Source organism: Chiloscyllium plagiosum, unplaced genomic scaffold (assembly GCF_037043375.1).
Source record: "Chiloscyllium plagiosum isolate Xiang-an unplaced genomic scaffold, Cpla_swu_hap1 HiC_scaffold_20, whole genome shotgun sequence".
Taxonomy (NCBI): domain Eukaryota; kingdom Metazoa; phylum Chordata; class Chondrichthyes; order Orectolobiformes; family Hemiscylliidae; genus Chiloscyllium; species Chiloscyllium plagiosum.
The window spans coordinates 14,482,049-14,499,639 of record NW_028270158.1 but is presented as its reverse complement, the minus strand read 5'-3'; the positions used below and the strand labels follow the sequence as shown (position 1 = coordinate 14,499,639).

The 17,591-nt window shown below is 43.6% G+C and overlaps 1 protein-coding gene and 1 long non-coding RNA gene across 5 annotated transcripts in view; one reads left to right on the top strand and one right to left on the bottom strand.

Annotated features, from left to right (window-relative positions):
* The window catches only part of usp7 (ubiquitin specific peptidase 7 (herpes virus-associated)), a 99,200-nt gene extending 94,738 nt beyond the window's left edge, over positions 1–4,462 (bottom strand). For 2 of the 3 annotated variants that reach the window (XM_043711995.2, XM_043711994.2), the window contains exon 1: positions 4,067–4,462. In XM_043711995.2, coding sequence (XP_043567930.1) covers positions 4,067–4,139 — 73 coding nt within the window. In that variant the 5' untranslated portion in view covers positions 4,140–4,462. The remainder of the gene's footprint in view (positions 1–4,066) is intronic. The other variant, XM_043711993.2, reaches the window with a different exon arrangement.
* Positions 3,858–16,633, top strand: LOC122560842 (uncharacterized). Of its 2 annotated transcripts, none has more exons than XR_006314827.2 (3): positions 3,858–3,963; positions 8,925–9,123; positions 16,103–16,632. It is a non-coding gene; the product is annotated as an uncharacterized LOC122560842 (long non-coding RNA). The 2 variants fall into 2 exon arrangements; XR_015760532.1 differs by lacking the exon at positions 3,858–3,963 and adding an exon at positions 6,000–6,101 and having other exon boundaries at positions 16,103–16,633.
* The last annotated feature ends 958 nt before the right edge of the window (positions 16,634–17,591 follow it).

Genomic DNA, 17,591 nt, shown 5'->3' with positions numbered 1-17,591 from the left:
GGACAGTGGCAGTCAATTTGCACACAGTAAGGTCCCTAAAATAGCAAATCAATTATGACTGGATATCAGTCTTAGTGGTGATGGGATGATCAATACCACCATGGTGTAATTTATATGCACCTGGGTGTAAACAGTACCTAGGTTTAACATTTCATGTGAAAGCCTGCATCTTTGAAAATGCAATACTGAGGGAGTGCTGGAATGAAATTTTAGCCTGTGCATGGTGGCTCAGTGGTTAGCCTGCTGCCTCACAGCACCATGTACCCTAGTTAGATTCCTGGCTCAGGCAATTGTGTGTGAAGTTTGCACATTCTCCCAGTGTCTGCGTGGGTTTCCTCCGGGTGCTCCGGTTTCCTCCCACAGTCCAAAGATGTGCAGGTTAGGTGAATTGGCCATGCTAAATTGCCCGTATGAGGTGGATTAGTTAGGGGTAAATGTAGGAGAATGCGTCTGGGTGGGTTGCTCTTTGGAGGGTCGGTATGGACTTGTTGGGCCAAAGGGCCTGTTTCCACACTATAGGGAATCTAATTATATGTTCCAGGCTCTAGAATGAAGCTTGGACCCAAAAGGCAAGATTCTACATGATCAGTGAAATGCAACAGCTTACTAAAAAGGGGTGCACAGGATCACAACAGAACACATGAGGTTTTATCAAAAAACTGTAGAAAACTCTGAAATGTTCTATCTACAACATTTTTTAGAAACAGACTGCACAATTTAACTATTACCCACGGTCAAATTACTTTCAGGAAAATTCAATCTGTGATTCACATGGTGTGATTTTATAATTTCATGAACTGCCTGCCCAAAGATGTCATAACGTGTCATCAGTCAGAGAAATAAGACTTCAAGTAATGAAACCTGTCACACAACCATTTCTTATCTTCAGTCAACATCAGCATCCAAGATCTTATTAAAAGTATGCTTGTGTTTTGGTTGAGAAGGCAAGTAATTTAATCTATCCATGAACCTGTCATTTGAAAAGAGTGTTCCATCTCAATAATTCTTCCTTCCTAAATCCCACATTCCGAGTACACTTAAACATTAGCGCTTCAGGACAAGTTGTACCTGTTATACAATTCGTCCCCCCAAGTAACACTAAGAAAAATGTCCTCGCCTTAAACATTTAGTGCATGTTATAATTCTATTAGATGTATCAAATTTATCGCATTGGAGGTTGAGCAATATTTTATTTTGATGCTCATTTGCCTTTCAACATGTTAGGATGTTAACTATCAAGGCAGACCAACAAAATTTGAATTGCAAGTCCCAATAAAACAAACCCAAATTTTCATTGGCATCGCTTGGGTTTGGGGAAAGGGAAGATAACATTGAATAGAACTTCTACTTGAAACGCAGAGTCAACAATTTAACTATTACTAACTATAACTATTCCCAAACTTCAATTTCAGCTCAGGACTTGGAGAACGTATCTCTGCCAAGGTGCGCTGCAAAGTACAATTCAAAATTTTAGATCTTAAAAAAAAAGAGCCAAATGAGGTATCTATAAATTTCAAAAAAGTGCATGTAGGCATTGGAAAAAAGCATCATGCCACATTAGTTTTCTGGCAAATTAATGGTCGGTGCAACATGAAACGGCACTGACAAATTCCTACTGTACTTCAATACTCAAACGCAAAGATTGAGACTAGCAGCCCACTCCCGCTTGCATCCCGACTTTAAAACAGTTACTTTAATTGGTGTTAGGAGTCATCTGGTGTCACAGCTGAAGACGTAATTCTGTGTATATGCATTCTAGCAGGTTACTCCTAAAAATTGATCAAAAGGAAGCATGCAATTTTCTTTTTACCCCTCACTGAATAGAGGTGGAGACAAACTCCATACAGTAACTGAAGCCAAGTCTCAACTTGATCTTCCTGGTCAATATGGCTCAGTATTCTACTTGGCCATATATTTAGATTAACAGATACTACTGGAAAATCCAAAAGACATTAAGCTTGAGGTAATGAGAGCCTTATATCAAAACTCATGACTCAACATCACTAAGAACAGATTATCTGGTCATTATCACTTTGCCACTTGTGGAACCTCATTGCATAAAAACTCTATATTTCAGGACTTCAAGATTCCCTACAGTGTGGAAACAGGCCCACCGACCCTCTGAAGAGTCCCAGCCCCATTTCTCTTCGAATGATGCACCTAACAGTATGGGCAATTTAGCGTGGCCAATTCACCTGACCCGTACATCTTTGGACTGTGGGAGGAAACCGGAGCACCTGGAGGAAACCCACACAGACACGGGGGAGAATGTGCAAACTCCACACAGACAGTTGCCAAAGGCTGGAATCGAACCTGGGATCTTGGTGCTGTGAGGCAGCAGTGCTAACCACTGAGCCACCGTGCCGCCCCATGTACAGTGCTTCAGGGTGTCCAAAAATTGTAGAAGATGCTGTGAAAATATCTATGACTGACATATTGCCAGTAACTACAAAATAATTAACATTATAACTTTGTCAATTATTTCTCAGCTGTGTAGATACAACCTGGGTCAGAAAAATACGGAGTCTTTCTAGGTAAGTAAATTCTGGGTCCTAATAGCAATTTACAGATGCACACAGTACCAAAGATTCATGCCATGTAAATTGTAAATCCCAAACTGTTTATTTTCACACACTTGTGCAATGGCTGAATACAATCAATTTTACAACAGCTGATGGATGTTTCAAATGGCCTGCGAAAAGGTGACAAAATGGCACAGATTAAGGGTTAGCATATGTATGACTGAAGAATGAAATAAACCATTTTCCCAGATAAGAGTAGTTGTTAAGACAGTTACAAACAAAAAGGAAAATATAGAAAAGGCTTGCAAATGAGAATTAAGACCACCTCCAATTCAAAAGTTATTGACAATGGGACTGAATAGTTCCTTGAACTATATTTTTGGATGCAAGAAAAATTGAAGTGAAGAACTCATCAAAACATTATTCTTGCACAGAAAACATTTCTTGGTGTTTATGACTCTTTCATTTAGTCTAATCCTTGGGAAATAGAATCCTACTATACTTGGTCTCGAAGAAGCTTGGAAAACTGCTTTTAAAACAGTGAAAACCATGATCTGAGAGGTTTAAATACAGAACCTAGTTTTAAGACTCGTGATCAATGTTCATTTCCAAATATGAACAAATGTAAACTGTAGAGGGCAAAACTGAAATTACACAACAGGCTCAAAAATTCATACTTTACAATAAGGCAAAATCAAGTCTTAACGGGCTTGAGCTTTCAATGAATTTAATGCAACATACAAAAAAAAACTAGAGCAAATATCCACTTTGATTGCTTTAAAACATCTACTACACTTGAAGGGGCACTTGAGTAAAGGCTTATGAATATACCGTCGTTCCCAGATCTCGATGTGTGGGGGGTGGCAGATGAAATAAGATAGCTTTGAAATGCCAGCATGAGCTAGCAAATACTGCAGGAAGAGACTTCTGAGAGCAGTCGTCTCCATCACCTCTCAAACCCCCTCCACGAAAGCGGGCCTTATTTGTTTTATTTGCGTTTAGCAAATCGAGGGCGAGAGAGGGGAAGGATAAACAAGGCCACAAACATAAATAAACGGGGGGGGGGGGGAGAAAGAGATGGAGAAGTGAGAAAAGAAGGAAAGAGAGATTGTCAAGCTTGGGAGATGCAAAGCGGTCGGGCTTTCACATTCCACGTGAATTCAGATATTCCCCCCCCCCCCCCCGCCCGCCGCAGTCAATGGGGCTGAAAGCAAAAGCGCACACGCTGATGGGGAACGGCCAGGGGATTGAACACAGGGAAGGCTGCAGCATGGCGCCTGTGGCCTACGCGTGGTTCCCATTACGGGGGGGGGGGGGGGGCAGGGATAGGTGAGAAACCCCGCGCTCACTCGGCCCTGAGGCCTAACCGTCACTTCACACTTTGCTCACATGAACAGAGAGAGATAATTTTAAAAAATTGAACCGGATTTCAAAGGATGAGGTAGGACCTGGGGGGGGTGGTGAAGGGATTGGGAAGGGTCGGGGTTGGGGTAGAGAATAGCCCTCCCCCCCACACACAAACACCAGGCCTCGGTCTCGCCTACCTTCCATCTCCATCTCCTCGGGCTCGCTGAGGTGCTGCTCATTCTGCTCGCTCGGCTTGGTGCAGTGGTTCATGGTCTCGGAGAAGGCCTCGGCCTTCCTGGCGGCGGCGTTGGCGGCCGGCGGCGGCGGCTGGGACGACGTGAGGGACGGCTCGCGGCTGGCAGGAACGGAAACCCGGACGTATTTGCTCGCTATGCGCCCAATCTCGGCCGAGTGCTGCGCTCGAAGCTCCCTCCCCCCTCCCCGTTTGTCACGGCAAAGGGGGAACTCGCCTCGACCTGCCCCGAGAAAGGTGCGGGGAGAGCCAGCGCCTCTCCCCCTCCCCGGAGGAGTTTTTTTTTGAAACCTTCCCCCTAGTGAGGAGAGTGCAAGGGTGTGTGGGGTGGGGGGGGGGGGGTCTTGGCGGTGCGGGAGGGAGAGGTGAAGGTACAACAGGGGGGGCCGCGGGAAATAAAATTAGCGGATTTTTATTCGGTGGAAAAGGGGAGGCGGGAGGGCGAGTTTTGTACTTTTAGAGAGAGAGAGGGGGGGGAACGTATGGGCTGTTTGTTTGTATGGGGTTTGGGAACGGGGGTGGGTGAAGGGATGGGGGGGGGGTGGGAAAGGAGAGGTGGGAGGGAAGAGGAGGGGGTTTGGCTGATTGTGACTTGTTGTCGTCCCTGTGGCGGGGCAGACGGCCGCCGGGGCCCCCACCCCCCGGACAGTGGTTCTGGTCCTCCTCCTCTTTTCCTCAGGCTGCACAGTCCTCGTCTCTTTCCTTTTGGTTTGTCCCCCTCCTCTCTCTTTCTTTCTTTCTTTGACTCTCCCTCTCTTCCTTCCTTCTCTCTCTGGCCTCCGTTCTCCTCGGCCCCGCTGGCTCCGCACGGTGGAGAAAATGGCGGCGCGACGCAGATGTCAACTCGACACCGCGCAGGCGCAGCTACGCGGCTCCGATGGGAAAGGGGGCGGAACCAAGTGGAGACAGGGGTGGGCTTTTGTGGGAAATGGGCGGGGCCCGGTCGCAAGGGGGCGGAGTTTAGGAAGGGGTGGGCCGTCTGATGTCACGGACATCCTCCACAACACCAGTATTTTCAGGGTGGGTTGGGCAGCCAGGGTGGGGTATTGGGCTTGACACTGGAACAGGCCCCTCCAACCTATTCCACCACCCACTGAGATGATCTGTGGCCTAACTCCACCTAACCTTCCCCAGTGAAGAAGTGGACTGGAAATGTTAACTCTGCTTTGTCTCCACAGAAAATGTGATGTGGAGGTGCTGGGGTGGACAAAGCCAAAAATCTCATGACACCAGTTTATAGTCCAAACTCGCAGTTTCAAGTAAACTGTTGGACTATAACCCAGTGTGGTGTGAATTTTGACTTTGTCCATGGAAAAGAACCAATGCTGGAGATCATAGCGAGTCTGACGGCATTCATGAAGAGACAGCAAGCTAATGTGTTGAGTATAGATGACTCTTCATCAGAGCTGAAGTGAAGTGTCTTGCCACAGATACTGCTGGATCTAGCCATAGAGTCATACAGCATAGAAACATGCCTATGTCTATGTTGAACAACAAATACCAAACTATACTGATCGCATTGACCTGCACTTGGTCCACAGGCTACTATGTCCTGGCATTTTACATACATGACTAGGGTAGGAATAGGTCCAATCAAGGATAGTAGTGGGAAGTTGCGTGTGCAGGCTGAAGAGATTGGGGAGACACTGAATGAATACTTTTCGTCAGTATTCACTCAGGAACAGGACATTGTTGCCGATGTGAATACTGAGTCACAATTAAGTAGAATGAATGGCTTTGAGGTATGTAGGGAAGAGGTGTTGGAAATTCTGGAAAGGGTGAAAATAGATAAGTCCCCTGGGCCTGATGGCATTTATCCTAGGATTCTCTGGGAAGCAAGGGAGGAGATTGCAGAGCCCTTGGCCTTGATTTTTATGTCCTCGTTGTCTACAGGAGTAGTGCCAGAAGGCTGAAGGCTAGCAAATGTGGTTCCCTTGTTCAAGAAGGGGAGTAGGGATAACCCTAGTAACTATAAGCCGGTGAGTCTCACTTCTGTTGTGGGCAAAGTCTTAGAGAGAATTGTAAGGGATAGGATTTATGAACATCTGGATAGGAATAATGGGATCAAGGATAGTCAGCATGGTTTTGTGAAGGGCAGGTCGTGCCTCACAAACCTGATTGAATTCTTTGAGAAGGTGACTAAGGAGGTGGATGAGGGGAAAGCGGTAGATGTGGTGTATATGGATTTTAGTAAGGCGTTTGATAAGGTTCCCCATGGTATGCTACTTCAAAAAATACGGTGGTATGGCATTGAGGGTGAGTTGGAGATTTGGATTAGGAATTGGCTGGCTGGAAGAAGACAGAGGGTAGTAGTTGATGGTAAAGGTTCATCTTGGAGTGCAGTTACTAGCGGTGTTCCGCAAGGATCTGTTTTGGGACCATTGCTATTTGTCATTTTTATAAATGACCTTGAGGAGGGGCTAGAAGGTTGGGTGAGCAAGTTTGCAGATGATACGAAAGTCGGAGGAGTTGTTGACAGTGAGGAAGGATGTGGCAGGTTACAGCGGGATATAGATAAGCTGCAGAACGGGGCAGAAAGGTGGCAAATGGAGTTCAATGTAGCTAAGTGTGAGGTGATTCACTTTGATAAGAGTAACAAAAAGATGGGGTACTGGGCTAATGGTCGGATACTTGGTAGTATGGATGAACAGATCTTTGAAAGTTGCCACCCAGGTAAATAGTGCGGTGAAGAAGGCATATGGCGTACTGGCTTTTATTGGTAGAGGAGTTGAGTTCTGGAGTCCTGAGATCATGTTGCAGTTGTATAAGACTCTGGTGCGGCCGCACCTGGAGTATTGTGTGCAGTTTTGGTCACCATACGATAGGAAGGATGTGGAGGCACTGGAACGGGTGCAGAGGAGGTTTACCAGGATGTTGCCTGGTATGGTAGAAAGATCGTATGAGGAAAGGCTGAGGCACTTGGGGTTGTTTTCATTGGAGAAAAGAAGGTTTAGGGGTGACTTGATAGAGGTGTACAAGATGATTAGGGGTTTAGATAGGGTTGATCGTGAGAACCTTTTTCCACGTATGGAGTCAGCTATTACGAGGGGGCATAGCTTTAAATTAAGGGGTGGTAGGTATAGGACAGATGTTAGGGGTAGGTTCTTTACTCAGCGAGTCGTGAGTTCATGGAATGCCCTGCCAGTAGCAGTGGTGAACTCTCCCTCTTTATGGGCATTGGATAGACATATGGAGGATAGTGGGCTAGTGTAGGTTAGGTGGGCTTGGATCGGCACAACATCGAGGGCCAAAGGGCCTGTACTGCGCTGTATTCTTCTATGTTCTATGTTCTATACTTATCCAGGTGTTTACTAAATGTGAGAGTACCTTCCTCCAACAGCATCTCAGGCAGCATGTTCCATATTTTTTACCACCCACTGTGTGAAAAGTTTAGGTCTCCTCTCAACCACCTATTCCTTTCCTTCAGCTTATGTCAATTCTAAGGAAGGGTCACCCGACCCAAAATGTTAACTCTGATTTCTCTTCAAGACCTGCTGAACTTTTCCAGCAACTTCTATTTTTGTTAAACTTATGCCCTGTGGTCTTAGATACATTTGCCATGGAGAAAAGATTCTCATGATCTACTTTGTCTCTGCCGCTCATAATCTTGTATACCTCTGTCAGATCCTCCCTCAACCTCTCTTGCTCCAAGGAAAACTAATCCAGCCTATCCAGTCTTTCTACATAACTGAGTCTTTTCATTCCAGGCAAAAACCTGGTAAAACTCCTCTGCACGCTTTCGAGTGCAATTATGTCTCTCTCGTAGTGCAGCATCTGGAACTGCACACTGTTATGCTATCTGTGGCCTAAACAATGTTTTATAAGATTGTTGAGTTTCTCTAGCAATTTTTGTTTTTTCTTCCATATACCAACCTTTGGCCCATATCCCTTTCTGCCTTTGCTTCAGAAAAATCTGTCTTTCTCAAATTTAAAATTAATAACTGATCTGGCATCAACTATTGTTTGTGCAAGAGAGTTCCAAACCTCTTACCACACTTTGTGTGTAAAAGTGCTTCCGAACTTGTCTCTTGAATGGCCTGGCCCTAATTTTTAGACTATGTCCTGGGTAGAAATCAAGAATCCTAGGCGAATGTTATGGAGACATAGATTTGATTGAATTCAATTTAAAATCTGCACTTAAATGCAAGCAATGGGCTATGCATATAAATTGAAAAATTGGAAATACAAGTGATTTAATGGTGATTTGTTAGTCGGACAAAAAGCTATTCAGTTGTTTGTGATAAAAGCTTCCAGATAAAGAAGCAAAAGTATTAAAAGCTAGTCTAATGAGACCATTGTCAACTGTCATAAAGAACCATGTGGTTCAATGACATCCTTCAAGGAAGACAATCCACTGTCATTATCCAGTCTGGCCTACATGTGATTCTACTCAGTTAGAAATCTGGAATTAAAAAGTAATCTAATGGCAGCCATCATCAATTCTTGTAAATACCAGTGTGGTTCACAAACACCCTTCAATCTGCTGTCCTTATCCATTCCGGCCTACATTTGGCCCCAGACCCACAGTGATTCTTAACTGCCCTCCTTGGTGCTAAGAGATGGGCAATAAGTGACACTTATAGCCAGAGACACTTGAATGACATGAGTGAATAACAAAAACAAATATGGAGCTGACACACCTCCCAATTACAATTGTCTGCCCGCTCAGAAATTGTATTCTTTCGCCCCGCCCCACTTCTAGTCTTGTTTCTCCCTGAACAATTCCAGAAGTAAAACAAAATGAGTTTCAAAGAAGAGTCATACCAGACTCAAAACATTAACTCTTGTTTCTCTCTCCACAGATGCCGTTGGACTGACTGAGATACTCCAGCACTTTCAGTAAGACCTCCTCAGCAAATACTGAATCTTTCCAATTTGAAAAGTTATGATGTTTTCAAAAATGACCCTCTCCAGCCAGGTGCACAAGTAGCTCCCAGAGACAAAAATCAGCAAAACTTTCGAAATGATTCACACTGGTTCAACTCTCGTATACCTCAAAATGTAATTGCAGTACATTTCTTTTTTTTTACTGGTATTTCTCCAGAAGGTCATCCTTGGGCAGCATGGTAGCTTAATGGTTAGCACTGTTTCATCACAGTGACAGGGACTCGGGTTTGATTCCACCCTGGGGTGACTGTGTGGAATTTACACAGTTCCTCCATGTCTGTGTGGATTTCCTCCAGGTGCGTGTGTTTTCCTCCCACAGTCCAAAGATGTGCAGGTTAGATGGATTGGGCATGCTAAATTGCCCATAATGTCCAGGGATGTGCAAGCTAGGCAGATTAGACATGGGAAATACAGGATTATAGGGATAGAGTAGGGAGGTGAATCTGGGTGAGATGCTCTTCAGAGTTTCGGTGTGGACTCTATGGGCTGAATGGCCTGCTTCCACACTGAAGGGATTCTATGATTTGTACCTGCTCCATTCTTAATAAGTGTTGTGACACAGTGACATTGAACACAAGGTGATACATGCCTGAGCTCAGTCATGATCATTTATGATCTGAAGGGGAACTTGGAGTTGATGGTTTTCTCATGCTGATATCTGATTACTCCAAATTCCTACCATCCCGATAACCCTTGATCCCCTCGCTCATCTATATTCTATTTACCTCTGTGTTAAAAATATTCAAAGACTCTGTCCTCACTGAATTTCAAGGTCAAGAGTTCTAAAGTCTCACTGCCCCCTGTGAGAAAGGGGTCTCATCTCTGTCCAACATGGTCATGATACACACACCATCCTCCAATGGAATAATATGCCATTCCTTCACTGGCTCAACATCCTGGAACTCCCTCCCTACCAGCACCATTGGTGTATCTACTTACCCTTTCCCATGCTTGGACTACAACAACTCAATAAGTTATCTCACCACCACCATCTCAAATGCAACTAGAGTCAATAGAGATGTACAGCATGAAAACAGACCCTTCAGTCCAACCCATCCACGCCGACCAGATATCCTAAATGAATCTAGTCTCATTTGCCAGCATTTGGCCCATATCCCTCTATGCATGTCTCTGTCCAGCTTCCTTTTAAATATTCTAATTGTACCATCCTCCACCACTTCATCTGGCAGGTCATTCCATATGCACACCACCCTCATCATGAAAAGGTTGCCCCTTAAGTCCTTTTTAAATCTTTCCTCTCTCACCTTAAAGCTACGCCCTCTAGTTTTGTACTCCCTTACCCTGGGGAAAAGACCTTGGCTGTTCATCCTATCCATGGCCCTCATGATCTTATAAACCTTAAGCAGGTCTCCCCTCAACCTCCGACACTCCAGGGAAGATAATCCCACCTGTTCAGCCTCTCCCTATAGCTCAAATCCTCTGACCCAGACAACATCTTTGTAAATCTTTTCTGAACCTTTTCAAGTTTCACAACATAAATCTTAGAACAGGAAACCAGAAATGAACGCAAGTATTCTAAAAGTGGCCTAACCAATGTCCTGTACAGCCGCAACATGACATCACAACTCTTATACTCAAAGCTGTGCCCACTAAAGGCAAATTAGGCAAACACAATACGTACTGGCCTAGCTAGTGATACTCACGTCACAAGAATGAATACATTTTTTAAAAAGTGATCGTGTTATTGAAATCCCGGCCAACCTCGAGGAATGGATGAGTAATTCAGAGAATGATGAGTCCAGATTCCACCACAGCAGTTTGAGAATGTGATTTTAGAAAGGAAGGAAATGTCGCTGGAAATATTTTTTAAATGTTAATATCTGTGGAAGTGGCCATGAAGTTGTATGAAAAATCAGATTTTCTTCATGTTCTGTTCTAAAAAAATCCAATGTGGACTGACTGTGACTCCAGCAAGGCCAACTGCCTTCTGAAGTGTCTCTGAAGCTGTCATTGAATTAAACTGTAGTGGAGAGTATTTAACATCAGTATCCAAAATGACTCAACCAAAAAAGCCCTCGTCATCTTTCTAGGGCAACTAGGGATTGGTAATAAATATTGCCCCTGCCAGAGTTCACAAGACGTTGGAGCAGAAGGACATCGAAACATAGAAGATAGGTGTAGGAGTAGGCCATTCAACCCCTCGAGCTTGTTCTGCCATTCATTATAATCATGACTGATCATTGAACTCAGTATCCTAATCACACCTACCCCTCATATCATATAGTCATAGAGATGTACAGCATGGAAACAGACCCTTCGGTCCAACCCATCCATGCCGACCCAATCTAGTCCCATCTCCCAGCATCCGGCCCATATCCCTCCAAACCTTTCCTATTCATATACCCATCCAAATGCCTCTTAAATGTTGCAAGTGTACCAGCCTCCACCACTTCCTCTGGCAGTTCATTCCATATAAGTACCACCCTCTGCGTGAAAAGGTTGCCCCTTAGGTCTCTTTTATATCTTTCCCCTCTCACCCTAAACCTATGCCCTCTAGTTCTGGACTCCCCGACCTCAGGGAAAAGACTTTGCCTATTTACCCTATCCATGACCCTCATAATTTTGTAAACCTCTATGAGATCGTCCCTCAGCCTCCAACATTTCAAGGAAAACAGCCCCAGCCTGTTCAGCCTCTCCCTATAGCTCAAACCCTCCATCCTTGGCAACATCCTTGTAAATGTTTTCTGAACTGTTTCAAGTTTCACAACATCTTTCTGATAGGAAGGAGACCAAATTGCACACAATATTCCAACAGTGGCCTAACTAATATCCTGTACAGCCGCAACATGACCTCCCAATTCCTGTACTCAATACTCTTACAAATAAAGGAAAGCATACCAAACGCCTTCTTCACTATCCTATCTACCTGCAACTCTGCTTTCAAGGACCTATGAACCTGCACTCCAAGGTCTCTCTTTGTTAAGCCACACTCCCTAGGACCTTACCATTAAGTGTATAAGTCCTGCTAAGATTTGCTTTCCCAAAATGCAGCACTTTGCATTTATCTGAATTAAACTCCATCTGCCACTTCTCAGCCCATTGGCCCATCTGGTCAAGATCCCGTTGTAATCTGAGGTAATCCTCTTCGCTGTCCACTACACCTCCAATTTTGGTGTCATCTGCAAACTTACTAACCGTACCTCTTATGCTCGCATCCAAATCATTTATGCAAATGACAAAAAGTAGAGGACCCAGCACCAATCCTTGTGGCACTCCATTGGTCACAGGTCTCCTGTCTGAAAAACAACCCTCCACCACCACCCTCTGTCTTCTACCTTTGAGCCAGTTCTGTATCCAAATGGCTAATTCTCCCTGTATTCCGTGAGATCTAACCTTGCTAATCAGTCTCCCATGGGGAATCTTGTCGAACGCCTTACTGAAGTCCATATAGATCACATCTACCGCTCTGCCCACATTAATCCTCTTTGTTACTTCTTCAAAAAACTCAATCAAGTTTGTGAGACATGATTTCCTATGCACAAAGCCATGTTGACTATCCCTAATCAGTCCTTGCCTTTCCAAATACACACACATCCTGTCCCTCAGGATTCCCTCCAACAACTTGCCCACCACTGAGGTCAGGCTCACTGGTCTATAGTTCCCTGGCTTGTCCTTACCACCCTTCTTAAGCAGTGGCACTTGGTTAGCTAACCTCCAGTCTTTCGGCACCTCACCTGTGACTATCAATGATACAAATATCTCAGCAAGAGGCCCAGTAATCACTTTTCTAGCTTCCCACAGAGTTCTAGGGTACACCTGATCAGGTCCTGGGGATTTATCCACCTTTACCCGTTTCAAGACATCCAGCACTTCCTCCTCTGTAATCTGGACATTTTGCAAGATGTTACCATTTATTTCCCTACAGTCTATATCTTCCATATCCTTTTCCACAGTAAATACTGATGCAAAATACTCGTTTAGTATCTCCCCCATTTTCTGCGGCTCCACACAAAGGCCGCCTTGCTGATCTTTGAGGGGGCCTATTCTCTCCCTGGTTGCCCTTTTGTCCTTAATGTATTTGTGAAAACCCTATGGATTCTCCTTAATTCTATTTGCCAAAGCTATCTCATGTCCCCTTCTTGCCCTCCTGATTTCCCTCTTAATTAGACTCCTACTTCCTTTATACTTTTCCAAGGATTCTCTCGATGTATCCTGTCTATACCTTACATATGCTTCCTTCTTTTTCTTAAACAAACCCTCAATCTTAATCTAATGTATTCCCATTTGCCAGCAGTTAGCCCATATCCCTTTAATCCCTTCATATTCAAGTACCCATCCTGATGCCTTTTAAATGTTGTAATTTACCAACCTCCACAACTTCCTCTGGCAGCTCATTCCATACACACACAAAACTCTGCGGGAAAAAGTTGTCCCTTAGGTCCCTTTTAAATTCTTCCCCTTCACCCTAAACCTATGCCCTTTAGTTCTGGGCTCCCTCAGCCCAGGGAAAAAACCTTGTCTATTTACCCTATCCATGCCCCTCATGATTTTATAAACCTCAAGTTTCACAACATTCTTCCTATAGGAGGGAGACTAGAATTGCTCACAACATTCCAAAAGTGGCCTAACCAATGCCATTGATCCCTTTAGCCACAAGCTCTCAACCATTTTCTGTGGCAGTGAATTCCACAGGCTCACAACTCACTGAATGAAGAAAGTTCTCATGTCAGTCCTAAAATGTTTGCTGCTATATCCTTAAACTATGACCCCTGCATCTGAACTCGCCGATCATCAAGAATGTCCTTCCTGCATCTGACCTGGCTCGTCTTCTTAGAATTTCATAGGTTTCTATGAAATCCTCCCTCATTTTTCTAAATTCCAGTGAATACAATTCTAACTGACTCAGTCTCTCCTCATACATCGGTCCTACCAATTTTGCTTCAATCCCTCTAGAGCAAGAATATCCCTCCTCAGATAAGGAGACCAAACACTGCACACATTCCAGGTCTGGCCTCACCAATGCCGTTATAATTACACTAAGGCATTCTTATTCCTGTACTCAACTCCTCTCACTATGAAAGCCAACATACAGTTGGCCTTCTTTACCACCCGCTGCACCTACATACTTACTTTCAGTGACTGGCGCATGAGGAGACCTCGGTGTCATTGAACATTCCACTCTCTCAATTTACAGCCATTCCAATAATAATCTGCCCTCCTTTTTGTTACCAAGGTGGATAGCCTTATACTTATCCACATTAAACTGCATCTGCCATGCATTTTCCAACTCGGCCTGTTCAAATCACACTGCAACAACGCTTCATCCTCCTCACAGCTCACCCTTCCACCCAGCCTTGTGTCATCTGCAAATTCTGAAATGCTACATTTTGTTTCCTCATCTAAATCTTTAATGTGTATTGTGAATAACTGTAATGCTCGGCCCAATTCCTGTAATACTCACTGGTCACTGTTTACCAATCAGAAAAAAAGCCCATTTATTCCTCCTCTTTGTTTTCTGTTTGCTAATCAATTTTCTATCCATTTCAAAACACTAACTCCAATCAAGTCCAACAAGTCTGCACCATCATTAAGTGACTCCATGGCGAATCTAAAAATCCTCAATTTCACTTCACTGCTTTATCCTCATAAACCTGACTCTTTTGATTAGAAATCTGTGTGTTTTCATAGGATTTTCATAGAATTAAAGAATCCCTACAGTGCAGAAGGAGGCTTTTCAGCCGGTTGAGTCTGCACTGACCCTCCAAAGAGCATCCTATCCAGACCCAGGTCCCTATCTTATCCTGTAATCCCCATGGCGGATCCAACTAGCCTACATATCCCTGAAGGCTAAGGACAATTTCAGCATGCCCAATCCACCTGGCACATCTCGCAACATTTAAGAGGCATTTGTATGGGTATATGAATAGGAAGGGTTTAGAGGGATGTGAGCCAGGTGCTGGCAGGTGGAATGAGATTGGATTGGGATATCTGGTCAGCATGAACAAGTTGGATTGAAGGATCTGTTTCTGTGCTGTATGACTCTACGATTGTATCTCTGGACTGTGGGAGGAAACTGGAGGACTCAGAGGAAACCCACCCATACACAAGATGGAAACTCCACACACAGTTGCCTGATGCTGGAATCGAACCCAGGTCTCTGGCTCTGTAAGACAGTTTTGAATAGACTTAACAAGCCAGTGTCAACAGTGGGTGTTGCTGGCTGGGCCAGCATTTATTGCCCATTCCAAACGGTAGTTAAGAGTCAACCACATTGCTGTGGGTTGGAAGTTACATGGAGAGCACATCAGGTAAAGTCAGCAGTTTCCTTTCCTAAATGACATTAATGAACCAGATGAGTTTTTCCTAACAATCAACAAAGATTTTATCGTCATCATTCGACTCTTAATTCCATATTTTTATTGAATTCAAATTCAAATTTTATTGAATTCCTCAGAACGTTATCTGGGTTAATAGTCTAATAGTGATTAATCTAATAATGATAATATCATGAGGCCATTGCTTCCTCTTTGTTGCTCATCCCTAACTGGGCTTGAGAAGCTTTGCCTTCTTGAACTGGTACGGTCTAAGAGTTGTAAGTACACTTACATGCTGTTTAGAAAGAGGATGTGTTGGATACTTTCTTCAACCTAGAATTGCATTTGTTTTAATTATTTTTCTTCAAGAATATCTGTCTATCGGAAATGACCCCACAGGTAAGTTCACCATCATACCTTTTCTAATTAAGACCCTGAGTGTTGTCCAACTATGAGCAAAAATCATTTCCCTTCTTAGAGATGCAGAACTGATAAAGAACTAAACCATAAAATGTTTCGAATGCATAATTGAAGACCATTATTATCCAGTACATGCTCCAGCCTCTGCAGTGCTAACTGATTGTGCTGAAAACAATGTTTTTAATTAAAATGTTTCTGTAAATTTAGAATTCCACTTTAAAAACTACTGACATTCTTTCACTTATGGTGGCAGCATTTGGCTTGAGGCTGCATGTCCTAGATAAGTTGAATTGCTACCGTTTACATATGCTAGTATTAAAAAGTCACCCACTGCAGCATTTACAAATGACAGTCAAATTTGAACTGCTTCTTAAAATGAGAATTCTGTTTCTTTACAGGAGAAATATGAATAACGTGCATAACTCACTGGAACTGTCAAATCTCGAGTCTCCAATGTGGGAATCGCAGGACGGCATCTTCAATGACCTCTGTTCAAACATAGAAACTAAAGGTCAGCAGAATTATGGAGCAATAAACAAAAACTACATGTTCTTTTTAATGGACTTTTAAGAAAAAAAATGGTGAACATCTTAAAAGTCACAGTAAGACTCAGAAAACCTATCAAAACCAAAAGTCTAGAAAGCAATATTGATGACAGAGGGAATGATAGATTATTGGGGATATGCAGAAATGTAGTGTTGATGGTAAATCAAATCAGCTATGATCTTACTGAATTGAAGCCCAATGGACTTACTTTTGTTTCTTGTTCATGTGTCTGTATGTTCATAGAGGTGTTTTTTTAATGTACACAAGAGCAAATGTCAGCAGACAAAATAAATGAAGATAATTTCTCAAAGCATCTCAACTTGATTTGAAAAATACATAATGAACCTGCAAGTTGACGATGCACTTAAAAATATAAAGAAAAACCTAAAAACGAAACTAAAATGTTCATAATATACGATAAAGAAAATACTTTTTGATATTCTATCAACCACAAGGCACAACTCAGGATTTTCATGAAATAGTTTAGGTGAGTGCATATCCAAAAACACACAAAAAGCCTAAAACCATTCAAGGCAAAGCAGCCTGCTTGACTGGCAACCCATTCACCATCTTAAACAGTCACTTCTTCCATGATCAGTGTACAGGGCAATAGAGTGTCCTTTTAACAAGTACAAGATGCACTGCCACAGCTCATCAAGGCTCCTGTGGCAGCATCTTCCGAACACAGGAGCAGGAGCATTTGAAAGACCTCAGTTTCTCCTTCACGTTACACACCATTCTCATTGAGGTCAGGCAGGTATCCCTCACTGTTCCTTCAATATCACTGAGTCGAAATGCTACAGTTCCTTCACTAAACCACATGAGCTGTAATGGGTCAAGAAGGATGCTCTTGCTCTTGAAGAAGTGCAGCCAGGATTTACCAGGCTGATTCTGGGGATGGTGGGACTGACGTACGAGGGGAGATTGACTCGATTAGGATTGTTTTCACTGGAGTTCAGACAAGTGAGGGGGAACGCATAGAGATGTATAAAAGTCTAGCAAGACTAGACAGGTTAGATACAGGAAGGATGTTCCCAATGGTGGGTGTGTCCAGAACCCGGGTCACAGTGTGAGGATTTGGGGTGGACCTTTTAGGACAGAGATGAGGAGACATTTCTTTATCCAAAGAGTGGTGAGCCTGTGGAATTCATTACCACAGGAAGTAGTTGATGTTAAAACATTGAATCTATTCAAGAGGCGACTAGATATAGCACTTGGGGCAAATAGGATCAAAGGTTATGGAGAGAAAGCAGGAGTAGGCTATTGGGCTGGATGATCAGCCATGATCATGATGAATGGCAGAGCAGTCTTGAAGGGCTGAATGGCCTTCTCCTGCTCCTA